General features: G+C 38.7%; 2 protein-coding genes across 2 annotated transcripts in view; both read right to left on the reverse strand.

Annotated features, from left to right (window-relative positions):
- Window positions 1-574: 574 nt before the first annotated feature.
- On the reverse strand, window positions 575-1525 carry LOC121242264 (protein FAR1-RELATED SEQUENCE 5-like). Its single transcript, XM_041140155.1, has one exon. The coding sequence runs from the start codon at window positions 1523-1525 to the stop codon at window positions 575-577; it is 951 nt and encodes a 316-aa protein (XP_040996089.1).
- Window positions 1526-12752: 11227 nt separating this feature from the next.
- LOC121242924 (nuclear-pore anchor) overlaps window positions 12753-27308 on the reverse strand; it is a 65405-nt gene continuing 50849 nt past the window's right edge. The window contains exons 37-48 of the mRNA XM_041140933.1: window positions 21813-21926; window positions 20971-21048; window positions 20711-20860; window positions 20561-20632; window positions 18241-18396; window positions 18075-18128; window positions 17858-17945; window positions 17724-17788; window positions 17537-17644; window positions 15436-15540; window positions 14661-14838; window positions 12753-14555 (exon numbers count right to left, since the gene is read on the reverse strand). Of these exons, the coding sequence (XP_040996867.1) occupies window positions 13066-14555; window positions 14661-14838; window positions 15436-15540; window positions 17537-17644; window positions 17724-17788; window positions 17858-17945; window positions 18075-18128; window positions 18241-18396; window positions 20561-20632; window positions 20711-20860; window positions 20971-21048; window positions 21813-21926 (2658 nt within the window). The 3' untranslated portion in view covers window positions 12753-13065. The remainder of the gene's footprint in view (window positions 14556-14660; window positions 14839-15435; window positions 15541-17536; window positions 17645-17723; window positions 17789-17857; window positions 17946-18074; window positions 18129-18240; window positions 18397-20560; window positions 20633-20710; window positions 20861-20970; window positions 21049-21812; window positions 21927-27308) is intronic.

Raw genomic sequence — 27308 nt, forward strand, 5'->3', positions numbered from 1 at the left:
AGCCACGCTTTCTCTTACTGGAACAGCCTGCTGGAAATCAAATATGAATATATAGCCAAATAATGAAAATTAGTAATAAATATAAACTTATTAATATACCATCTCAAAAGGGCCAAATAAATTCCTGCATACTTCTACGATCGGTGTATCTCCTCTATCCACGACTTGGGTATCTCCTCCATCTCGCTAATAATTATTTAATAAACAAAATTACATTAAATCATTTTCTTCGTCAACAAAATATAATAAAAAGTGGATATTAAAATATCATCACCTCTTTACGCTTCCCCTTTGCTGGTGCTTTCTTGGTCTTTGCTTTAGCTTTCCGCATGTCTATCTCCATCCTGGATGCTCTCCTTAGAGATGAAGGTCTGCCTTTGCCTCGCACAACATGCGGACTACGTACTTCCCTAGAACCACCGACCGTAGTGTCCTTTGCCGTACTATCAACATTGGAACCAATTTGAGTCATCGATGGGGGTTCTTGATTGGCACGATACAAATCAATCATTGCATATAATTTTGTTCTCGCATCCTCAGTATGCTCTCTTGAACCCGTTGTGTGAGTAATCATCTAATAACAAATATTTAAAAGACTTGAATATCTATTAGAATCTGCCCGTTGTTCCCCTCCATCATAGCTGCTGTGGATTAATATGTATCCCCTTTTAATATCCTTCCTCCATAGATCTAAAATGTACATTTTTGACAAAAATTTAATATCGTTACACCTGAATACGACCAAAATATGCCGACACAATATCTCCATCATCTCAAATAATCCACAAGAGCACTTTGCTACTGCATCTTTGTCACTAAAGTCCACAAAATGGGTAACCAGCTTAGTGAACTCTTCCAAACAAACTTCATCCTCTACCATATATATTTTTACTGCACCATCACTTTTATGTAACTTTGGATTCAAGTCAATGATGCCATTGATTTGCTGCTGAACTTCCTTAAATTTAGCATTCATGTACAACTCTTGAAACCTCTTTTCAATCGAAGATCTAGATATGCAGGGGATTCTGACATTAAATGATTGGAAGTCCGCAAAATTTTCATTCTCAATCTTTTTTTTCAACGCGTTATCAAATTGGTCTACAAACTCCTTCAAGTTTGTCCTAGAATGAACATAACTATCAAAAAATGCATTCATGCTCTCGCTTCGCTGCATTGTACTCATTTCAGCCAAAAAACACTCCTTCAGAAATGTCGATACCCAATGTTCACGCTCAACATATAAGCTTTGCAACCACACATTCCCATGCAAGTTGTAAGTGTTAATCAACTGATTCCAACATTTTTCAAACTCATCAACAAGTTGGGTGTCATATAAACATTTCATCAATGCATTTTTCATCCCAGTTTTGTACGAACTATATGAGCCAAGCTTCTCGGAGACTTTCTTTAGTATATGCCAAAGACAAAATCTATGCTGGGTTTCTGGGAAAACAATTACGATTGCATTTTTCATCGCTCTATCCTGATCAGTGATAATAGCCTTCGGAGCGATACCATCCATGCATTGCAACCATGTCTCGAATAACCACACATAGGTCTCAGTATCCTCATTGGAAATCAGGCCTGCTCCCAACAAAATTGATTGTCCATGGTGGTTTACACCAACAAATGGTGCAAAGGTATATCGATTTGTTAGGTATGTGGTGTCGAATGTGACCACATCATCGAAATCTTAGTACGCTGCTCTATTATGGGAGTCTGCCCAGAAGACATTCTTTAACCTCCCCTCATCATCTATATCCATCATATAAAAGAACCTAGGATTTTTGTACTACATCCGTAAAAAGTAATCTCGGAGTGCTCGCTCCAGCACCACCTACGCCAAGTCGTAAATGTCTTGCCTTGTCAATATAATTACGACAATCATTTTCCAAAAATGGGAGGTTTTGAATCCACCCGCGCCAACAACAAGAGATTTAGTTCGGATGCCAGCCAAATCATTTGTATCGAGGACCTTTTTTTATGGCATCACTAACTTCTCTATTACATCGGAAGAAGCGGGATTTCTTTGGACTGAGGCCGTTGTTATGGATATTATGTACTGTTGTCAACCGAAGCACACCATCTTGCCTTAAGGCATTAATCTTTGCCTTACATTTAGTTTTCCCTATCGGACGTGAGTTGGCAACATTCAACGTCCTATTCTGGGCCTTCCCACCGCGGGCACAAGCAAGGGTGACATATCTAACAGACTCATCTTCTCCCCTCTCGGTCTGTTTTGTCATCACCCCAAACTCGCATTTCTTACTATATTCCTTATAATAACTTAATAAATCTTCAAAGGAATTAAACTCTATTCCCGACTTTGGCTCCTCAATTGTATCATCATCATCCACTTGGACATTCTGAGATTTCTCAGCACTGCCATCATCAGGTTTTGTAGGACTTGGTCTATCCTCAGTACATTCTTCAGCTCTAGGAGATCAACATGGCGCTTCAGTTTCCCCACCATCAGGTCTATTATCCTCTGAACCAACTATTCTACTTGTGGCGGAACTTGTATTGCTGATCGGAGTCAGAGGTTCCATGATATGTTGAAATGGGTAACCAGCATTCTGCAATAAACACAGAAAGTATGCAATTAAACTCCTACAAAGAAGCCAACTTATTTTTTTTATAGGTGCAAAGAAGCCAACTTATTAAGAATAAATCCTGATCAGTTATCACCACCTGTATGTTGATTGGATATTGGTTGCCAACCGGATATGGTAGAAAAGTCGGTGACCACGTAGGCACTGGTCCAAAGTAACCAGGCATGTAATTTGGAATGTTTGGACTAGTTGATGGTTTGACCTAACATGTTATTAGATAAAGTTATTGATGTATTTTGGAAATAAATATCGACTCAACAATACCAATGTTATTGATATATTAAATCATATAACATACATACCTCAGATGGGGAATTTGAGCTAGATAATGTCTGCGTAGTTGGCTGTTCTTTCCCGTTTCCCATTCTGAAAATTAGTATAAACTATCAAGACAACCAATTGACATTCAACAGGTGGGTTTTTATAGCTGGAAAAAAAAAAATAAACTATCATGCAAAAGCAACTAAAATGCCATTCAAGCAATTAAAATGCCAAGTGAAAGGACAATTCGTAGCATAATGTATTGATTATAAATGGTTTTGTGAGCTATCAACAATAATATATTAATTATCAAATGAGAACTACCTCCTTTAAACAAGATGTAAATTACAGGCTGCATAATATTTCGAATCCAATGGAAAAACCATGCATGCTCTAGCCATCAAAATCCATATGGGAAATGAAGCAAAAACTCCCTTATTTTTTTTTTATTGGCTGGTGCTTTTATATTACCTTCCCATGGACATTAATATAACAAAGAACAAAACGATATATATACCAGGAAAAAAATTAATGCCTCTTTGCAGTTAAAGTAGCTTCTGAAACTCCATCACATTAACATAAGACACTACCTGTTACACAACTGTTTGAGCTGTTAAGAGCTACTCTTAGTTCTATTTTTTTATTCAAAATCCATAGAAAAGTGCGGGTTATAGGAGAGCCAAAAGGAGAAAGCAAACTGCCCCACATATATATGAAACCAAAAAAAAAAAAAAAAACCTAGTGCTAGACAAATCTGAGACATGATCTTTGCAAAGTTATATCCACCTTTTTCAATAGCTAATGAATGAATGAATTTCCAATACTCATTAAAATACTAAAAATGCAAAACAAAAAGAATTTATAAGAAACACTACAAAAAAAAGCATAAACAATATCTGCAAATCTATTATTACTTATCATAGGCGACCTTTCAAACTACACATCTATGACAAATTGGATATTAAACTACACCTATTACATACTTGACTTCTACTGCACAAGATTACTACTACTACTGCTTCTGTTTGCATTACGGAACCAAAGAAGACCCAACAACTCAATACCCACCATTAAGCACAGATTTTTCACATACAAACAAAACGAAAATGACGAGAGCAACCCAGAGAGAACGGCAGATGAAGACCCCAACACAGAGAAAACTAAAACCCAACAACAAATAGATGAAGACCTCTTACCCAAAAATGCAGATGAAAGAATAGACTTCAAATCCAGAAGAGAAGACCGTGGGAGGGATCGAAGACCGCGCACAACTCTGATCTGGTTTGGGGCTCTGGTTTTCTTCAAACGAAAATGAAATGAATTCTCTCCTCCCGCGTAAGTAATGTAATGTTTCTGGGTTTTTCTTCTTCTTCTTTTTTTATATTTTAATTATCAGCTGACGTGGCAGTTGCCACATCAGCCGCGAGGCCGCGGAGGGGTTACCACCCAGTGGTATGTAGCAGTATTGTTGTTATTATATTACAGATTTGACTAACCATTTACTTGTTGATTTTGTTTCGGATTCATAACTAATTGTTGAAATAATATTTGTTTATATGAGATTTAATTGTTTATTACTTTTCATTGCAGCACCTATTTGCTAATATTTTAAACAACTAAAAATGATCATAACTGACAAACTTTTGTCTTTTTTCCATCACTCACTAAGTTGCACATGCTCATAGAAATGACATTTCTTTTATAAGCTTGTCCCCATAACAAACTATATGCCCGCACAAATGATATTGCTTTAAGCTAATGGAATTATGAAGACAATGTTGGTCAGTTCTTATAATTAAAAGACTCGACTAGAGATATTCCAGTCATGATATTGGTATCAAGTTTGATTATGGAACCATTCAACACATCCAATGGTGGTGGATGTAGTCCTTGGAGGGAGGCATACCCCATAGTAAAAGACCACCAAATCCTGTGAGAGGATAACCCAAGGTGATAAAGGAGAGTAAAGGGTGCACATCCCACGTGGGGGAAAAACCATGCGTGTAGGTTACATGATACCATGAATAGTGAACAGTAAGCAATGACAAATTTGAAAATTTGGGTTTAAGGCAAAATAAAGATAAAGAAATGAGCATGTTGATAGATGATGCATTATTAATATTTTTTCATATGATCATGGCTCAATTATATTCAATTTCTGGTTAATAAATTGTTACAATCAGTGGTATTATTTTACTTAGATCGAGACTCATTTCTAAATATTAAATGTCTATCTATTATTTTCGGATGTCCATCATATCATTTAACACTAATATCTGCTCATTGTAATCTGCTCATTATGATCTACTCATTTGTTCACACTACTAGTGATCCAATACTAACTTCCACATACTGAGTTGTTGAACTCATATTTTCCCTTTTATATTTTTGTAGATGACATTGTACAGCAGGACTAGAATTAAAAACTTTACAAGTGCAACAATTGTGATCATTAGAGACAACCATATCCAAATTCTTGACAGAGGTATGCAAGTCTTCTTCTGGATAGACACCCCGTTTGAGGATAATAAATGACCAATGATAGGATGTATACTATCCCCCAATAGCTCCCACCATAATGATTCCCGCCCCTCCACCAAGAAATGAGTATCCAAACTTTCCTATGAAGGACCTGTCTCATGAGGAGGGGGATCTAAGTGGAATTTTTCCATAGGAAGGGTAGAATTAGTACCACAACTGTCCAAAAGAGGGAATTTTGTTATGTAACCCTTTATGTTAAAAAATGTCTCGTAACTTTTGCTAGTCATTTTTTCATGTAAAGAACAACCCACTTTTGTTGTTTTATACCTCTTCTTGATTAGTTACACTTTTCTTGACATATCTGATTCCATTAGCAACTCGTGCAAAGTGCTCACCAAAAAACAAGCATTACAAAATTTAATTGCTCGCCACTCGGCAAGCAACATAGAAAGGGATAGTTCTTACTACCTCAGCGAGGAACATAAAGAATGATAAAACTCAAGGGGTAGGCAAGTAATACTGCAGGTAATGATCTTGCCACCAGGTGAGCATTACAGGGGGGTTACTTGCCACTCGACAAGCAATGTAGGGAGTAATAGTTCTCTCCATCTCGGCGAGGAACATACAGAGCTTGTGCAATAGGCAAGCAATACAATAGGTAAAGTGGCTGCCTCTAGGCGACCATTATGAGGCTCAATTGCTTGCCACTTGATGAGCAACGTAGGGAGTACTAGTGTTTGTCATCTTAATAAGGAACATACAAGGATAAAGTTCATGCAATAGGCGAGAAATGCAGAAAGCAAAGTGCTCGCCATTAGGAGAGCATCATGGATACAATTGGAGCAAAGTGCTCGTAGCCTGGGCGAGCACCTCAGGGACAAAATGAAAAAAATCCAAATAAGATGGAAAATGAAAGAAAAAGGATAAGTGATGTTATAAAATATCTTAAGACTATATTATCTATATGAAATATTATTGATTGATTGATTAATTAATTAATTAATTTTCCACAGTTATTAAAAAAATAATATCTGGGTCATGGCAGAACACTAGGGTTACCCTGCTCCTCATTTTCTATACGTGCACGTGCCCCGGGGGGGAGGGGGGGAACTAGTGTTCATGAAAAAACCACAAAAAACCAAATTTGTTAGTGTAAATAATCCAAACCATGAGTAGGTAGGATGTGCAAAACCTAAACCAAGTGGCCTAATCTTCAAGGTTGTGTTTTGTGAAACTTCAATTTATTGGTAGAGATCAATGGGCAATTCATACATGTGTTCTTGCTCATTCGCCTTGACACTTTCGAGGAGATCCCTGAGTGCTCAAGTGGGGCTCGAGGGCGACCTCGCTGCTACTGGTGTTTTGCAAGAGTGTAGTGAAAGTCTGCAGTGTCCGAGCAAAGCATGAAGGCAATGTTGTTGTGATAAAAGTGAAGGTCTAGGGTGCCCGAGCGAGGCTCAAAGGCTACCCTACCTTGGCGATAGTGAAGGTTTGGTGTGCTTGAGCAGTTTGATCAAGATTGGTGTGCAGAGTGCGTCGCTTATCTACTTATCCATCTTCGTGTTCCCCCTTGTTTGTCCCTTTGGAGCCTCATAGGGATTTGAGGGGTTTTATGGGGAACACATCCAAAACCCACACATGTAAGCACAAATAAAATTTAAATAGCTAGTGTGGGAAAAGCAAATCAAGCCAAGTGGCTTGTAACGACCCAAAAGAAATCCAATAGGTGAATTTTTTTAGACCTAAGAAACATCATGAAAACACGAAAGATTTCACGAATCAAGCGACCAATTAGGATTTAGTCCGTCAGTGTATTTAGATCTTGATCCACTATGATGATAGAATTGTATTTTTATTCAATTCAGGCACTTAAGGGTATAAGTTTACAAAAAAAATTGTACCATTAGACTCGGATGAATATTTAGGATTTTATGATGCAATAAAAAGTTTCGAGTTTCTCTGCTGAATAGTGGATTTAAAGTGCCTTTCTATTTAACTAAAACACTTAGTAGTAGAATTTCGTGAAATGAATTGTACCATTACACTTGTAGGAATATTTATGATTTTATAGTGCAATAAAAAGTTTCGAGATTTTTCAGGTGAATAGTAACACCCGAGAGAGCGCCGCATGGCAACTGTTTAAATTGTTGTCAAATCACTAAGTAGGAATCCCAAATTCACTAAGGATCACTAGGGTTGTTTTCTGACATGGTACATTCCCAGCCATTCACTAGGACATGTCAAGTGAAGGACAAATGTGAAGGAAATGGAGTGTGATTCAAGCCATGTGATCATGCCTCTTACACCAAATACTATACCACCCAACCGAACACTATTTGGTCAACCAAAAGAAGGTTTCAACCCTAATGAAACTCCAAACCATTGAAATCTAACCGAAACCCTAAATCCCTTGTGATGGTTGAAACCCTAATTTGGTTTCCAAAGCCTAAACCACTAAGTTTTGATGAACTATTTTATCACTTGTTTAAATCACTTCTTCATGTAATTAACCACTTAATTACATACTCATACACCATTAACCACTCCCTTACATCTTGGTAATTTCATTTAACCAAGAAAAGTTTCATTTGAACCAAGCATGGACCGAAACCCTAACTAAACTCCAAACTAAACCCCTTCGGTTAGCCCCACTTAGTCCCACCGAAACCACCCCTTTCGGCAAAGCTTCTTAGACAAGATTTCACACTCTTACAAGGCCATACTTAGGGTGTAATTCAACCTAATGATTAATCACAAATAGTGGCTTGATGGCAAGCCAAAATCACCATCATCAGCCCCCCAATCACTCAACCAGAACAACAACAGAAAATTAGCTGATGTGCATCCCTCTTTCCTCCCCCTTTATAGCTACCACCCTCCCATCCAAGGGTCATTCAAGAATCCCCCAAGTCAGCCTCCATCTATATCCCATGCTCCTTGCTTTTCATTTCACACACTTTACATTTTCACTTGTATTCCAAGAGAGAAATCGAGAGAGAGCTTGAGAGGAAAAATTGGGCAGTTTGTGTTCTTGCATTCTAGCCTATGTAATTGATTTTGATTTAGCTCAATATTCTTGTATTTTGTTATATTTTTAGTCTAGTTTACATGGGTGTGTATTGGTGAATTGCTCATGGATTTTTTATGAGTGGAAGTTAAGTGTGATGATGAAAAGGTCTCGATGGTGGCAATTTTGGGTATTTGTGTGGAACTTTGAAAGTTTTCTAAGTTTTTGGTGAAATGATGGGTAGATATTGCTATGGTAAAGTGTTAACATATATGCAAGTTAGGATTGGATTCAAAGCATGTTATCCTTTTTATAAAAGAGTTTTGCATGATTTCAAAGTGTTAGAAACCGATTGGCTCAAAACAGTTTCTGTTTTGGCTTTAGGTTGTGATTTTGGTTCTAGAAACTTACTCCTATGATTTTTTTTAAGCTTGATCTATGTGTTTAAGAGTTTTTTTTTTTTTAAGAGTTATGGTTTAGATCTTTGATGGAGTGTTGATGAACATGCAAGAGTTTGCTTTAAATTCAATCTAAAGGCTCTCGGGTTTGATCTTGTTTGTTTGATAACATTTTTGCCATGACATGCTGGTTTTATTGCTTAGATCTACCTAGAACTTGAATATGAAGTGGTTTTGTTATTTGAAAGTATATTGCATAAAAATTAGGGATCAAGGATCTAGGTACTTTGTTTCAAGTTCAAAGCATGCTATACACAGTTTTATAGTTTTCATGCAAAGTGATTGTGTTAGGTTGTATTTTGTGATTTTTGGTTGTTTAGTCAAGCATGCTATCATTTAGGTTTGGATGATGAACATGTTAGAAGAGTGTTTATGGATATTTGGAGTCTTTGAATTTTATTTAAAAGTGCTGAACCAAGAACATCAAGAGTTGGTTCATTTTGACCTAATCTTGATGTTTTGGCATTTTCCTTGATGTGATAAGTTTAAGTTTTATAAAATGTATATTTTGATGTCTTAGCATGATTCTAGAACCAAGAATGTGATTTTTAAGAGTTCATAAAATTGGTTTAAACATGTTAGTATATTGGATGGTCTAGTAGCAACAAAAGTTTAGTTTTTGGACTAAGAGTGAATCGGCCAAGTGATGTTTCGCATAGTTGTGATTTGTTTTAAATTTTTCTGATTTGATATTTGAATTTAGGGCAAAATTTACATTTCGGTAAGTTTTGGAGTTCATATGCAAAATCCTTATTTTAAAGGCAAAATTGTAGTTTCCCACAAGTAGAGGGGTAACTTTGTAATTTTAGCCCTAACTTAGTAAGTTTTAATTTTGTAAAAATTTAGTGAGATATCGTAACCTTAGAAAATATCTCATTTCAGTTCGTACTTATTTACGCTTCGCTTTACGTTACGCGACATAACTCTAAGTTAGCCTCTAACTCACTTTTGGTGTATTTATGTATGTACGGTAGTAAAACTGCTATTGTTATATTCATGTCATTTATGCTTATTATAACTATTATAATATTTCATGCCATTTCATTAGTTATCTGTCACATGTTTATATGTCACATGAATGACATGTAATTAGTTATCTATTACATGTTCATCTATCACATAAATGCCATGTCATTTGTCACTCAATTATCTGTTACATGTCACAAACAACATATGTTACTCATTATTATGTTACATGTCAAACGTCATTTTATCTATTTCATGTCAAGAATGCTATTTCATCTTTTACATGAATATGTCATGAGTTACATCTAAATCATGCAAAAAATTTTGAACAAGACCTAAGTAACTGGTTATCGGAGCGAAGTCAAGCACCCAATGCTGGTGGTGCCAACTACACGTTTAACAGTTTTATCAATTCAATTATCAAGACGTACTCACAGCTGGTATAGATGCCTGTGATATGATGCGGTATCAACAAGAGCGCACGGCCATTAGGGAGTCGTGGAGCATTCTCAGTTTCACGTTAATCAAACATGTATATATAACAAGGTCATGTTCATGTCAAGTCAAGTCATGTAATATTCATTCATGTTATTTACAAGTTATGTCAAGCATGTTCAAGTTAATGTCATGATACATGTTATTTTACTGTTATGCATGCCTATATATACTGTTGGTAGCTTAGTAGCTTGATGAGATTTGCAAAAAACTCACTTAGTATTCCTAACTACCGGTAGACAATGTGTCATGATCTTGAGAATCCTCACCCAACCAATTGGACGAGGTCTATTAGGCCATAGAGCAGTGAAAAGGAATTGATAGCATTGATACTTCATTTTCTGGATATGATTTTGGACATTAAAGTCGAGCTGTGCGAGCAACTTAGTAATTTAGTTCAGTTGTTTATATTTCACGTCTGGATTATGAAGTGTTGTCTCTCCAGTACCTACTTTGATTAAGATTGATGTTGTAACTTTTGGAGATATGAAAATTATAATATCATGATTATATTTTGGGATATAGTATTTTTGGTACATTGTGTATTACTAAAAAAAAAATTATCCAATGCAAATATTGCATATTTTTATATGCATGTTAAGTGCATTACATTTTAACTGTCATGAATAAATGTATGTGACCTTGTGTTGTATGTCCCGACGCTTCAAGTTTCGTCAAATCCCAAGTGGAGTTTGGGAGTGTCACATGGCTCAATCTTCTTCTTTTTGTATGGTAAAGATTAAGCACCATTAAATGGGATTAGAGGGCAAAATGCACTGTTCACATGTCTTCCTTATATGTTCTTCTTCTTGCTTTGTCTAGGCTATTGTGGGCTAAATAATTTTGTCCTTTGTGGTGCTTCGACTTGCTAGCTTTGGGCGATTACTAGTCCCAAAATGATTTGCAAAACAAACTTAGAAAGTGGTTAGTGTCACATATAAAGTTGTAGAAAGTGAGTGATCGTGATATGTGCCTAGTTGGTTTCACATGGTGGCAGTCAAGGCAAGCTAGTATGGTGCCGAGCAACGTGATGAATTTCTGAGACTGGAGGCAATCTTGTCATGGCCTCACATGTGTAGGGCGAGCAACCTTGCATCTAGCTAGCCACCTACTGAGTTTGACTGTGCATGGAGGGATGGGCAAGCGTTCCTTGTCATGCACATTCTGCTTGGAGTTGTATGTGTTCCTCACTGTGTGTGGGTGAGTAATGGATTGTAAGGGTTGCAAATTCATAAACCAGCCTACAAGGGTGAGCACTTGCTCCCGCCTATGCACTCTTCACATTTGTTGTTGTTGATGAACTCATTGTGATCATACTGTGATAATGAAGTGGAGTGGCGGGCTAGAAGCCCACTTGGTGTTGGGTGTTGTGATTTGACACTTTAGGTGCGAGATGTAGTGTGTAGGTCGAGGTGAGGTGAGCCCGAGCTTGTTCTCTACTGTTTTCAACCAGGCAGGCTCGTGCTCACCATGGTCGTGGAGCTAGCGAGCTTATGCCTACGTTGAGTTGGGCAAGATGGGTAACTACACACATAAATAGCCATGATTGAGCTCGATTTGTGATGATGAAGTTGGTGAAGATGAGGTGGGCACTGCCAACTTGCCCATCACCATTAGGGGTGATGGGAACGGCAAGGGAGTGTTTAGCTTGCCTGTTGTATCTCTTTGCCGCCGAGCCGATTGCCCAATTGTCGAATGGTTAGGGGCAAAACATCCCCACCACCTTGAAGGAAAGTGATGGCGAGAATAGGCCCAACGAATAGACCTACCATCAGATCGTGTAGGTGAGAGACGTGCTCATTGGCACCCAGGTACCGGAAGCTTGGGTATGTGACCCTCGTTCCACTAGAAGTAGGCTTCTGCTAGGCAGGGATTCACTAGCCAAGGAGCAGCACAATCCTTGTGCTCGTGGTGCTGGGTAATGGTCCAATGACCATGCGCATCCCATATTGCATGCATGGCGATGATGTGCGCCTAAGCTGAGGTGAGTGCTCATTTGGGTGAGATATTTATGAGTTCATTTCTCAAGTTGGACTAAATCGGTTGCTTGGAAAATGATGTCGGCCATGGATTGTACGAGAACAGTGGGATCTGACCGTCAGGAAATCAATAGAGGATATTCTAGTTGGCTTGGAAAGAGAGGTTGAATTGAGTTTTCACAGCTACGGATGTAGTTCTTTTTGAATGAAAATGCTGAATGCTAAAAGCTCAGAGCTAAAGCTGTGACTTTGAGTTATGGCTGGTGTTTAGAATAATGCAAGTACTTTGGTTTCCCATTGTGAAGGTTAGCAGGTTAGATATGGTAGTGTAATGGTTCTGTTAGTTGGTCTTCTTTTGTAATAGCTCTGATTTGGTAGTGTAATAGTTCACTAATCACAACGACCTCTTGCCCCTAAAGTGCTTTGGGAAAAACAAAGCAATCAGCCGCGGAATATGCCTTGGGAATTCTTTGTTATTCTCAACAAATCATTGGAAAGAACAATAGTTGCTTTCTCAGTGCATGGAATTGCATGAATATGAGTCATAACAAAAGGACGAAATATAACAACATACCACCCCCGGGGAGAGGAGGGAGGGGCGTGGAGGGCCAACGAACCAAAATTGATTTTACATATGTTACTATCACCCAAAACAGAAACTCTGCGTACAGGAAGTTCTATAAACAGAATAGAGAGGCAAATCTTACCACAGACAATAAAACATGAGTGCGAGCCCACCTTGGTTCAAGTACAATGAACAAAGTAAGGTACAAGTAGAAAACAGCAAGGCAAAGGCGCCAAGCTTAACCTTGTTCACCAGATGATTGTCCACGTCCAACACGTCCGCCACGCACCCCACGAGCACCTCGAGCACGTTGTACAGCTCTTCCACGGCCTCTTACCACTGGAGAAGAAACCACACCTAATCTTTTCGCAGCATTCTGCCTAGCTCGCTCTGAAAGATTTATTGTAGTTGAAGTATTACCTGCAGGTGACACCTGTCTTACCGCTTCCGTTTCCGTGGTGACAGTTGAACTACTGCCTTGTTTAGAGACAGGACTACCCTGCTTTGAGATATCAACTTGTTTCGAGATATCAACTTCTGCAGCAGCACTTGCTGAAGTACTCTCGATTGAACCAACTTGTTTTGAGAGGGGACTACCTTGTTTTGAGATATCGATTTCTGTACCCACACTTGCTGAAGTACTCTCGACTGGAACGTAGAGAGCTTCAGTGACCTGATCAGTCTCCACCACAATTTGGTCCTTTCCATCATTTGACTTATCAGAACCCTCAGCAGTCTCTTCAGCAACATCACCTTCTAGAAAAACATCATTTAAAGCCTCGGGAGAATTTATCTCACCAACCTCGACTGCTGCAGCAACTAGAGTTTCGTCATCAGCCCTAGCTGGTGAAGCCACTGGGGTTGCAACATGCTCAGGTTGACCTTCCCCTATTTCTGGGCTCTCCATTATGTTGGAAATATCACCAACCTCAGGGTCTGTAAAATCAGGCAAGAGCTCTCCCTCTTCTCTCTCACTTCCAGATTCCATAATTGACTGCTGGTAATCTGGCTCAGCTTGATCCTTTGGCCCGTCATCAGACACCATCTCTGATCCACCCTGTCTATCCACATTCTCATCTTGAACACTGTTCTTGTCACTCTGCAATTCATATGGCCTCATACTTTCTAATTGTTGTTCTTTGGCCACCTCTGCTATCTCTCCAGTAGTCTCAACCTCTTCCTTCTCAGCATCCATTGCTTCCTCATTTGAACCTTGTGGCAATTCACCAGCCTCAAATGGTTCTTCAGCGGCCAGTAGAGTTCCAAGACCTTCCACAGGAGCAGCAAATTGACCTTCAGCACTCTCTTGTGCAGGTTCTGAACCTTTCAACTTCTTCAGTGCAGGTAAAGGCACATCAGAGCTGGTGTCTCCTTGGATTACCGTCTCCTCATGCAACTCGGAAGTGGAGGAAGATGCTATACGTTTGTGGGCCAATGGTTGTGTTGATAAAGTTGGATTTCCCTGAGTTTCCGTGTCACTACTAGAAGGTGCACGTTTGCCAGCATTGATAGCTCCTTCCACCTCTGATATCTCCACATCACCCTGTGGCTCTTCAGGTTTTACAATACGAGGTCGGACTAACCTCCTCCCCATTTTTCGAGTCTCAACATTGGTTTTGGGCAAAGTTAGTCTCCTCACACTTTCTTCAGTTGCTTTAGCAGGCAAGCCACTTGTTGCAGGTCCCACTGGGAGCACAAGACTAGGGGCCTGAACAGAAACTATCGGACCTGCAAAAGGGGGAGATCACAGCTTTAAGAAAGATGAAACTCAAATCTAGAACGGATACAATTGCATATAGAGAAAAGGTGAGGGAAAAAGGAATAGAAGAGGACCTGCAGCAGCCGTCAATGAAGTGTCTGTAATTGAAGAGGTGTCCATGGGAACACCACGAGCTCCATGTTCACCGAAAACTAAATGTGCTGCCTTTTCGAAATTTTCAACGGCCAACACATAGGCTGCGCCTAGATCATCCAGAACAGTGCCAGAAAGAATTTGAACTACTGACGTACCCTGAGTAATTTTTTTATTAGTAAAATAACATACCCCGAGTAAAACAGAGTTTCCAGTTTGGGTAAAAGAAACCAAAAGCAGTTCCAAAAGTTGGAAAAAGCAACAATAATAATGCATTAAATTGAGCACATGGAATCTGAAGAAAGAAAGTTGAGGAGACGGCTATGCAAGCATTACTTGTAAAATTGCAAGGTCCCAACTAACACGAGGAGAATGGGACAAAAGTTGCTTTTTTCCTATTTCAGAGAAAATGAAATTTGAAGCTTATAGAAGCAAAACATGGTAATGGAGAATGGGACAAAAGTTGATTTTTCTTATTTCAGATAAAATGATATTTGAAGCTTATAGAACTAAAAAATGGTAACATAAAAAATGAAATCCACAATATGCTTAGCTTTCTTGGGTATATATTGCCAGGCTAAGATGTGTGAGAAGATAGATAGAGAACAATTAAAATTAATACTATCGTACAATAGTGTATTGATGTAGAATTTAATTCGGAAATCCCTTCCTGCTTCCCACCTCTCCCCCACAGCGTATGGTAAAATATCAAAAATTACCATACCAAAAAATACAAATTAATAACTAACATATTACCTCGGGCAAATTGTCTTTCGCATGCTTAAGCTTTTGTAGTTCATCTGAAAGCTGCTTCAGTGCCTGCTTATGCATCTCAAGTTCATTTACGAACTTTGTTTTATCCTAAGGTTGGAAATGGGAGATATCATAAATTCATAATGGTGACTGGAATCGGAAATGGAATAGCAGAGAAGCAATTAACCATGACACTAAAAGTGCAGCAATTTAAATCTTAATTATCATGCTTTTGTTTTTAAGAGAAAAGATTTTCTCGTTTTCAAAAGTGCCCTTGCATGCTAGGTGTCAATAGAAGATGATATAGCTGCATTAAAATCTCAGACTTCTTGAGCTTATTTTTCTTTTCTGGATCAGATGAGGTAGCAATTAAATCTAGTACAAGGGAAACACTGGGAAAAAGGAAAAAACCTAACGCCTAAAATTAAGATGTAAAAGTGCAGTTCTCTCAATTTAGACATTATTTTTTCTTTTTCTTTGTTTCTCTTTACATATTTCCCTTGTACAAAAAAAGAGTTTTAAGTTCAAGGGTGGAATCAACACCATAAAACATATTTCACTTGTACTATATTTCCACCATCAGACATCATTCAATCATCCAAAGAGCTTGAAAAAGGAATTTTCAGCTCGAGAATGGAAATATTGATACTGTTAAAAGTTCAATAATTCCTCTGTACAAATATTTCTTGGAAGGCAAAAAGGAGTCAGGATTCATGCTAAGCTACTCTTATCTCGCCCAAATAGTCTATCAAAGAATTCTTGACTGAAAAGCCATCTTAAAAAGCAGCTTCAAACCTGCCAAACAATTTTCTCAAACCAAAAAAATTCAAAAATTCCTCTCCCTACATAAACTCCAAATAAGAACGTGACAACTTTACAAGTCATACTATCTCCATGTTTACAAAACCTCCAATTCCAACAAGCTGACAGTGTATAACCTATTGACAAAATAATCTATTGTGCTCTATGCTGCTCTATCGTTCAAAGTAACCCAAGCCTAACTGGTCATGACATGTTGTTTGTTGATATTTATTGAGGAGTTTTATGGAGTTTAGCTGACTGAATCCATAAACCTATAAGTCACCGACACTGGTACTTTTTGACTCTATAGGTAGGTATTGGTGGAGCTTGTGTAATTTAGTTGTAGTTAAGGCTGCATTGAAGTAACGCTTTTTCTTTCTGAAGATCTACTGAAGTACCAAAGGTGAACAGGGCTCCCAGGCCGGGACATCTGGCAGAATGCTTGGCCTCCTGCGCTGGAAGCAACACCCGAAGGGTGAACTTCTGGTGATTAGCTTTTAGAACTAGACAATATAATATGCATTGCTGCATTAGGCATTCTGAACTGGAATTAGGCAAGTAAATGAAGGGAGGCATTACGGGCCGACTACAAAAAGCAAAGCTTCGTAGACTTGACAAGTTGCTTATAGAATGCTGACTACAAGTGAAGACTTTCCACTTCATTTAATAAGGGAAGTGGGGAGGGAAGCTTGCATAGTCATGGGTGCCAAGTCCTACAATGGCTACATACCAGGTGAGATTGGACTCTATAAGTGATTATAAGGAAGCATAAATTGAACAGTCTTTTTGGGACAATAGTGCAAGTACAGTTAGTTTTCTATGAGTTGTTAGGTAAGGTACACTACAGGAACACGTACCTCACTTATGCACCACTTAGAACTCTTTAATGTTCTCTATTTTGGACATTTTTATGCACCTTAATCCCTTAAGTCTGCTTCTTTCCTCTATGCTGAACCGTGTCAACATGTTGGATATATGGGCCTCCATTAACAAGTTTAGCAATATTCATTTTTTAGAATAGTCATAAATTTTAACAATTTATTTTTCCATGTTTAGCAATTTCAGCTTGACTTTTAACAAGCATTTTTTTTCAGCAAAGAGGCCAAAGTGTCTACACCTTATGCTCAATTTTAATCCCAATGGAGGGGAAACGTCAATCTACTGTGACTCAAAACAGAAAAAACAATAGTAAGAGACGAGCCAATTAATAACTTTTGGAACGACAAAACATATACGTCAAATCTGAAAGATAGGGGGACTAAATGCAAAACTCAATGTTATTAAAGACAAACATGAGGAAAACCTGCTCAATGTTACTATAAGAATCCCTTATTGCCTTCTCATTCTTCAGACGCCTTTCCTTCTCCTTTCTCAACTCCTCTCTCTGCCTCTCCAAATGTTTCTCAAGTGTCTGGGAAAATGTAGAACAAATTAATTATATGATAATGAAAACAACCAAAACGCTAGAAAATATTGATTGTTGGACGAACCTGTATCTTGGTATCTTTCTCCTCCATGGCCTGTTCACCAGCAGTATCACCAATTGACCTTTTCCCTGTAATGTACGGTTAGAAAGCAAATTAAGACTTTGACGGCTGACTAAAAGAGCAGATTAGTTAATTACCTTGTTTAAGCTCCTCCAACTGCTTAGAAAGAGTTTGATTCTCTTTGCTCAGTTCCTCCTTTTCCTTTGACAGAGTATCAGATCGCCTCTGCAGGATGAAACAGAAAAGAATGGCAATGAATAAAACACGAGTCTGACCCCTTAGACTGAAATCTGTAATTACTTATGTTCAGAGATAAATTGGATTTTTATGTGCGCAATACAAATTTTCAACAACCTTCAACTGAATCAACATCTTCCTTTGCTTCTCTACCTCTAGCTTTGAACTAGCCTGCACATGTCAACCAGAATAAGGAGCTATATGATGGACAACAGAAATCTTTTGGCTCTATCTTTTTATAAACAACAAATATGATCTGTCTTAGTTCCAATTTTGCAAGTACCTCAACTTGCAAAATTACATTTATCCTCTTCTCCTTTTCACTCAGTTCCAATTTGCATTTTGAAAGATCTTTCTCCAATTTTGATATTGTATCCTCCCTTTCACAAAGAATGTTTCTCATCTCTTCTATCTGAGCATCCTTATCTTTCAGTTTCTCCTGATGGAAACAAAGCAGAAGGCAAAAATAGATTCTAAGTATAACAGACTACAACATCCAAGTATTAAAGAACAAGAAATGACTCGTTGTGATAGAACTGCAAATGGAGAAGGACAGATATGACTCTTACACATCTGAATAATCAAACAAAATCCACTATTAATAAAATAATCCTGGATGTCAAAGTTAAAAAGACAAAAAAGGAAAGCCAGACATAAACTTGATATTTAGTGCATTCCCCCACTGCGTTTAAATTTGCAGTTTTCTTCGAGATCATACCCATGTATGAACTTGACCCACCTGCAATATCAACTTAATCCAGAAAGGGCAATTTGGGGCATCGAATAAAACAGGCATGAAACTAGGGCCTATGAAGACTGTTTCTAGGGGCAAGCACCGATTTAGTCGGAGTTGGATTCTGCTAAATCCAACTCCGACTCCGACTTATGTAGGCTCTGATTCGACTCCAACTTCAACTTGCCGGAACGGAGTCGAATTTGAGCTTTTTTGGGTTTTTTTTTTAACTTCATATTTAGCCCATTTTTAAAAAAGAAGTTTTTGTGGGTTTTCAAATTTCAATTTTTCCATAAATTAAAAACTAAAACTAAATCATTCACTGCTGATTTATTTCTATACTAACATCTAACTTATTTTTATACTAGATTTATACTGTAGTAAGTACATGTTATCATACTACAGTATTATATATTATTTCTAGTATCTAATTATATGTTATTCTACTATAGTATTACACGTTATTAACTTCTTATATTAGACTTAATTCTAGATCAGTGTCTAACTTCTTTTTTTTTTTTTATATATGTAAGAGGTAAATTATTGATACAAATGAAATAGGCATAGCATGTACACAGAAGTGTCTAACTTTTATTTCTTTACCCGACTTAAACTATAGTACCTAATAACATGTTATTATATTATACAAGCGTCTAACTTATTTATAACTTATTTCTAGCGTCTAATTTATTTCTATACAAGACTTATATTGTAATGTCTAAGTACATGTTATTATATATTAGTATTATACTAATGTCTAACTTATTTTTAACGTAATTATATACTAGACTTTCTAGTGTCTAATTACATATTATTATATCGATTCAAAGTCGGAGGGCAAAGTTGGAGTCGGAGCATAAAGTCAAAGTCGGATCAGATTGGAGTCGGAGTTGGCCTAGAAACACCTCCGACTCCGACTCCGACTCCGACTGAAAAATTAAAAAGAAATCCGACTCCATCTCCGTTTTGTTGGAGTTGGATTTTAGGATTTTTGCTCAGCCCTAACTGTTTCTAAGGAAATTACCGGACTATGATGAAACTGAAAGATTCAAGGAACAGATCATTGTCGTTTCTAACATAATACTGGGCAGATATGCTCCTCAGGCACTTGAAACAATAAGAAGAGACACAATCATGGAACAGTTTTGACATATTGGTGATTGCATTATAATTCTTCTTGACAGAACCCAGTGTCCTGGGTTAGATTTATGAATTAAATAATATACGTAATTTCTTCAGAATATATTATTGGATAAAAGTAAATGTTCAAGTTCAAAACAGCTGGCCTAACTGATATGACCAGTTGATTGTATCCTGTTCCATGGTCAGTCATCTCTGAAGAATAATTACCTATTTCTGACAGGTTTCAACACATTGCCAAGCATCTTGAATTCAACCTCAAGTTAAATAACATTTAGATTAAAAAATTCAACCCTAGTGTGCATAGTAACTTGATTTCTAATAATTTTCGTTCCTTAAATAGCCTGCACTCTGCACAGATGAATTCCTTCGATTTATTTCTGAGACTACTTTTCCCTAGATCCTATATTTTCCCAATCCATTTCCTAAAGTATGGCCAGGACCTATCCGTAACAGGTTTAATCCTGTTCAAGTAAATTTCAACTGCAGGATATTTAACAAAAGCAAGTCCAAGCCTAAATATTTTAAATGAGTTTACAGCATCTAAAATAGTGTCAACTAAAACTTAACTACGAGCAATGAAAAGAACAAAATAAGAGAGAACGATGGACAAGATGCTAGATGTAATGTAAATTGAGAACCAAGTACACAATATATAACCAGCTTTGAATGAACTGTTGACATGTGAAAAGCTTTCTCATGTGCTACTAAGATAGAAATTTTAACCTACCTGCATGACTTGAACATCATTCTTCATTCGATCATAATCTTCTACATCTATATTTTTACACCTTACAAGTAACTTCAAACAAGAGGAAATGTTAGAATACAGATATAATGTGCTTGAATGGCATTAAAATACATTTCCCACAAGTAATACCTCAGAGACCCTCTTTCCCAGATTATCTTTCTCAAGCTTGTGCATTTCAATTTCTTTCTTACAAGCTTCCACCTCAATTTCTCGCTCCCTAAGTAGAGACTCTAAATTCTCTGTCTTGGCCCTACCCATTTGAACAACTTCCCGAAGTTTCTAAATCAAATCAAAATAATCAACTTTTAGTTGGTTAAAGCCATCAATGAAGTACATAACAAAAAGTCTTGATGACACTGAAACACAGGAGTTACTTCCATTGCCCTTACCTGGCATTCCTCAAAATTGTGCTTGTTCTCTTCTCTGAGTTGCATGTTGCTTTCCCGAAGTAAGTTCATTTCTCTAACCTGCAAAAGCCAAAAAGAATAAAAAAAAAACAGCTTACTGTCATAAGTAAAATAAATTTCATAGAGGAATATTTCAAGCACAGGGGGACTAAGGCCTCATTTTGTTACGCAGGTCAGATGAGATGTTTTGTTGAAAGCTAGATAAAATATTGTTAGAACATAATTTTTTAATATTATTTTTGTTTTGAGATTTGAAAAAGTTGAATTGTTTACTATATTCTGTGTGGGAGTTTGGGAAAGTTGCAATGATGAGATGAGATATTTTGTGTATCCAAACCGAGCCTAAGTGCTTGTTTGGGATAGTTGTAGGTAATAGAGCTTTTCAGTGTAAAACGTTTAGTTGTAGAGCTTTGTTAAAAAGCTCTACTATTGAAAATTTACTTATTGTTTGGTGAACATACACCTAAAGCGCTTTTACATTAGTTATGGTGGTTTATGTTATCTGCAGGAGTTTTTCAACAAATGCTTCACTTTGGTGCTTTTTAAAAAAAGTGGGTTTCCAGCTTTATTTTAGGTGCTTGCGCCACTTTTTATAAATTTATGAAACATACTAATTTTCTATAAAAGAGTTTTAGACCATTAAAAGTTTTAAGCTTCCAAACTCAAAACCAAACAGGCACTAAGCATTGTACAGAAGAAAAAAGCAGCTAGTTGAGTTCCTACGAAATATGAAAAATATAGCATGCTGATAAGAGAATTAGTACGAACCATTCTCTGTAAAAATTCACCACAGGATTCTACAGGTTAAAAGTTCCAGGACAAACCTGCAGTTGTAAAGATTTGATTTCTTCCTCAGTGAACAACACTACTCTTGAATTTGCACGCTCTGCTTGCAGTGATGCTTGGGCAGTCTCTGCTGCCTTGAGAGCACTCTCAAGCTATACAAGAACCAAAAAGCACATTGAATTATTCAATGACAGCCAAACAATAAATTGGACCACCATTAAAAACATATTATACACCTGCATACTGCATGCTAACAATCACACTGAAACACAGGCATAAATACATCACTTCATACATCGATTCATAACATAAATACACATAGAAGCCTTAAAGTATGCAGTGCCAGTAACCATTAACATGCTGCCATCTCCTACTACTAGAGTTGAGGATTAACCATTTAGAGAAATGACTAATTAGATGTCTGAAGAGTTGAGAAAGAACGCCTCCTTAGCAATTCTTTAGAATAAAGGGGATAACCAGAGTTCTACGAATGAAATGTTCACCCGACAAAAGGATCTCTCTCTAACGGCTCTCCCTAGTGACTTTTGCCGCTGAAACCAGTCTTTATATTTGTCATTAGTATTATGTTTTATGGGTTTCTTCAGCCGTTTACTCATCAAATCCAAAGCTTATGACTTGTCAGAAACGGAGACCATACTGTAGTTGGTATTATAGAGAGTAGGCAAATTGTTCGATTGATTTCACTCGGCCGATAGTGCCAAGTGGTTGTTGAAGTCTATTCAGGAATTATGAAAAGATGTAGGAAGGATTAATTTCAATGCTCATACAGGCTCGGATGCTTATGGATGTTAATTGCCCTTGTCGATCATGGTGGAGGTGACCCTCAGGGAAATCTTCCATAAACAGTCATTGGTAGCCCATTTTACATGTACCTTCTTTTTTTTTTTTTTTTTTCTTTTTTTTGGGATAAGTAAACAAATTATATTACTTCAAGAATAGGCCTAGCCCAGTATATACACGAGACAACCCTGACTAGGAGGGTGCAAGGGAAACAAGAAAATCATGAAGGGCCATGCCATTGAAATCAACAGCATTGGACCAAGTACATAACGTGCTATAAAATAAAGTCATAAGTTCCTCTAGCAATCTCTCCTTGTCCTCAAACACCCACACATTACATTCCTGCCATAGACACCACATGATACACATAGGAATCATCTTCCAGACTGCTGAAATTTGATGTACCCCTCCAATACTTGGCCAACTGGCCAAAGCTGCCACCACAATCTCTAGCATAACCCAACCCAACTCTACTCTACCCACCACCCCATCCCATAAAGCCCATGCCATGTCACAGTGTGGCAAGAGATGATCCACCGACTCGCCCCCTCACACATACAACACCAATTTGCTATAATAATTCTCTACTTCCTCAATTATCAGTTGTGAGAATCTTACCCAAAGATGTTGTCCACACAAAGTAAGCTACTTTGGGGGGCGCCTTGTGTCTCCATATCCACCTCCAAGGGAACCGAATGTTGGGGTCTTGGGTAAGAGCCTTATAAAATGAGCAAATTGAAAAAACACCTTTCCCAGCAGGTACCCACCACAATCCATCTTCTTGTACATTGCTTGGCTTCATGGAGTACAGAATACTATAAAAATCAGCAATACTGTTCATCTCCCAATCTTGTGCGGCCCTCCTAAAACTGATATTCCAATGAAGTTGCTCAACCGATATTCCCATTACCTCCGCTATTGAAGCCTCTTTGACACTGACAATTTGGAATAATGAGGGAAATGCATCTTGTAGAGTAGTATCTCCTTACCAAATATCTTTCCAGAATTTAATCCCTGATCCATTGCCCATCAAAAGTCGAGTGTGACGAAGAAAGACGATCCATCCTCTTCTAATATGTTTCCACAACCCCACTTCATCAGCTCCTCTAACTTCTTTAGTGCACCATCCACCCATATATCGCCATATTTGCACCCAATCACCCCTCTCCACAAGGCTTCCGGTTCCTTATTGTATCTCCACAATCATTTGCCGAATAATGCCCAATTGAAAGTCCTCACATTTCTAATACCCAAACCACCATTAGATATTGGGCGACATACAGTTTCCCACTTGACCAGATGAAATTTAAACTCCTCCCCCATACCACCCCATAGGAAGTCACGTTGTAGTTTCTCAATCCGGCCTGCCACACTTGCAGGTATGGGAAAAAGTGATAAAAAGTATGTAGGTAAGTTAGAGAGAGTACTCTTTATAAGCCTACCACCTTTCGACAGGTACATTCTCTTCCAACATACTAATCTCTTCTCCATTTTCTAAATCACTGGCTCCCATATAGCTGGCGTTCTTGCACCAACCCCCAATGGAAGATCCAGGTACTTCAAAGGTAGAGAGAGAACCTTACAACCCAACGCATGAGCCAGTTGCCGTGCATTAGACACCACACCGATTGGCACCAATTCGGACTTATCAAAATTCACTTTTAAACCAAACACTGCTTCAAAACACAGAAGCAACGCCTTTAAAGCCCGCACCTAATTCCGATCTGGATCACAAAAAACAAGCGCATCATCTGCAAACAATAAATGAGATATGTTAATGATGCCCCTATCCGGGGTTCCAATCGAAAATCCTTCCACGAAACCATGATGGGTCAAGGCCGAAATCATCTTGCCTAATCCCTCCATCACAATAACAAACAGTAAAGGCGACAATGGATAGCCTTGTCTTAGGTCTCGTGAACTATGAAATAAACCCGTCGAGCTAGCATTTATCAACACAGAGAATTTGGCCGTTGATATATACCACCGGATTCACGACCGCCACCTCTCACCAAAACCACATCTCCCAAGAAGATAGAGAAGGAAATCCTAGTTAACATGATCGTACGCCTTCTCTATGTCTAACTTGCATATGATCCCTGTTAAGCATGCCTTAATTCTATTTTCCAGACATTCTTTAGCAATAAGGACCGCATCAAGCATTTGCATGCCTTTAACAAAGGCATTTTGGGCCTTGGTGATGATCTTCCCCACCAACTCACTAAGTCGGTTGGCTAACACTTTGGAAATGATCTTGTACACCGCTCCCACTAAGCTAATGGGATGATACTCCGTTATCTCGTTTGCCCCCACCTTCTTTGGGATAAATGCAAGGAAAGTATTATTTAAGCTTTTCTCAAATTTTCCAGCCACAAAGAGCTCTTGAAACACCTTCATGATATCTTCCTTTACAACATCCCAGCAATCTTGGAAGAAACCCATAGAGAAGCCATCCGCGCCCTGGTGCCTTGTCCTTGGCCATTTTCCGCACTACCTACGCCACCTCCTCTTCCTCAAAAGCCCTCTCCAACCGAGAGACATCACTCGTTCCAATGGCGTCAAATACCAAGCCATCAAGGGACGACCGCCAACACATTGGTTCAATTAGGAGTTGCACATAGAATCCAACTATGTGATCATGAATACCTGTTCTTCTCTACACTCAACACCATCAATCTTCAGCATCTCAATGTTATTGTTCCTCCTGTGAGAATTTGAACCTTGATGAAAGAACTTGGTGCTTCGGTCTCCTTTCCTGAGCCACAAGGCTCTTGATTTTTGTCGCAAAAAATCTCTTCTAGCAAGATAATTCTCTCACGCTCCTCAACCAACAAAGACTTTCGAGCTACTTCATCTTGGGTAAGGGACCTAGCCTCTTGGATCCTCTCAATTTCCTTGATCTCCTTCAACTTACCCTTCTTGTTTGCCCCTAGATCACCAAAAGATTGCACATTCCATAGTTTCAGATCTCTTTTTAGCGCTATTAAGTTCCCCTAGTTTTTTCGAAGCATTCTTCCGATGTTGCTGGTGCCCCGCTTTGGTGGCCGTGCGCAAGGCCATAAACTGATCTTCGTACCCTTCACATTCCGCTCCCACAATTTTCAGTATTTTTTCTTTTAACCTTATCGAAAACCCAGTCTGAGACTCCCGACTAGGAGGGGACCAAAAAATTCAAAGGGATCAGATCCACCTCCTTGCTAACCCCCGACAGATCTTGAGTCTCCACCACCAAGATTTCAGTCATACCTAAATGATCGCTCAAGGCCAGTGCACTTTCTTCATTTGATGTCACCCCTTCAACAGAATCATATTGGGACAAACCCCTCTCGGAGTCTGAAAGCTCCCCATCCCTCACGTCCACCTCAGAGTCCACGAGAAAACCCCAGAGTGGTTCGCCAATGTCCCCCTCCCCTTCCCTTGTCGGCACTGTCTGCCACTCGAGTGGTGGAGAAAACCGTCCCACACGAATCGCAGAATCCATTGCAACAACATTCCCTTCATTCTAAGCACCCCTGACCTACGAGCCGTCGTCATCGGCAATTTCTATTGACCCCCCGACAACTCCTACGACAGCACCAAACGCGGCGTGGTCACTGGTAGCTGCGCACCAAACGCAATGAAGAGCAAAGCCTTCCTAAGGCTTTCCAGCGCCAACTGGGCCCTGTGTTGAGGCACATCTGCAAGGCCTTTTCTGCCTTTTGTAGAAGGCCCCAAGGGCTGAGAGCCCGTAGGCATCCCTTTCGGCCCAACCTTCAAACATACCCCACGTTTCTATTAGTCTGAAGGGCCAAGCCCATCACGTTGGGCTGAAAAGATTTCAAGGGCAAGCCCGGTCCCATTCTCCATTTCCCTACAAATGCCTTTATCCTTATTACACCTGACCATTGCCCTCAACTCCGCAAGTTCCGTCTGCAAATACCATACTTGGCTCTGCAAGTCGTCCATCAACCAGTGCATATCCATCTCCACCTCCCTGCCACCATCTGCAAATCGTACACCATGAGAAGCTTCAGGAATACGTCTATCAATGGTCCAATCCCCATTGACGATAGGAGCACCCCTTGCTCTCCTAAAGTTGACACGGTATCAAGAGCAAGTTACTAATTTCAATAGCAGGTATTTGGCCATTCTCACAAAGTTGACATGGTATCAAGAGCAGGTGGCTAATTTCTGTGTTTATTCGATTTTTTTTTTCTTTCGAATTTGTGGGTTTCTATATTTCGGCGCATTCTAGGTTGTTTTTGGAACTTTTACGCCTTCGTGACAAATGCAACATCGTTCTAGTACAAATTTTGACACTTTTGTGCCTTCATGACTATCGCAACTTGCTTCTGGTAGGAATTTCAGCATTTATGGTGGGAATTTCGGCTTTTCTTTGTCTTTTTGGTTATCATAGCAAATCCCTCGGCTTCTCTGTGTTTGTGGCTCTCAGTTTCCTTGGTGAACAGTGGCTCATGCCCCTTGCTTCCTCTCACAGATAAGTCCAAGGTCCTTATCTCACTTTATTTCGAACTCCTTTTGAGTTTTTTTTTTTTTTTTTTTTTTTTGGGGGGGATTCATTTATTTGCGATGGACTCCGCACCTGTGTGTCAAGTTTACGGGCACAAATTACTCTACTTGGGCATTTCAGTTTGAACTTTTCCAAAAGGGAAAAGATCTTTGGGGTCATATTGATCGCACGGATGTCGCACAAACATGCAATACTGACAAATCTAAGGATTTTAGGTCTTCTC

The sequence above is a fragment of the Juglans microcarpa x Juglans regia genome, chromosome 8D, assembly GCF_004785595.1.
Source record: "Juglans microcarpa x Juglans regia isolate MS1-56 chromosome 8D, Jm3101_v1.0, whole genome shotgun sequence".
Lineage (NCBI taxonomy): Eukaryota > Viridiplantae > Streptophyta > Magnoliopsida > Fagales > Juglandaceae > Juglans > Juglans microcarpa x Juglans regia.

Excerpts from the sequence above, each read along its gene's own strand:
- LOC121242264 (XM_041140155.1), bottom strand. The coding sequence starts at position 1,525 with ATGGATGGTATCGCTCCGAAGGCTATTATCACTGATCAGGATAGAGCG.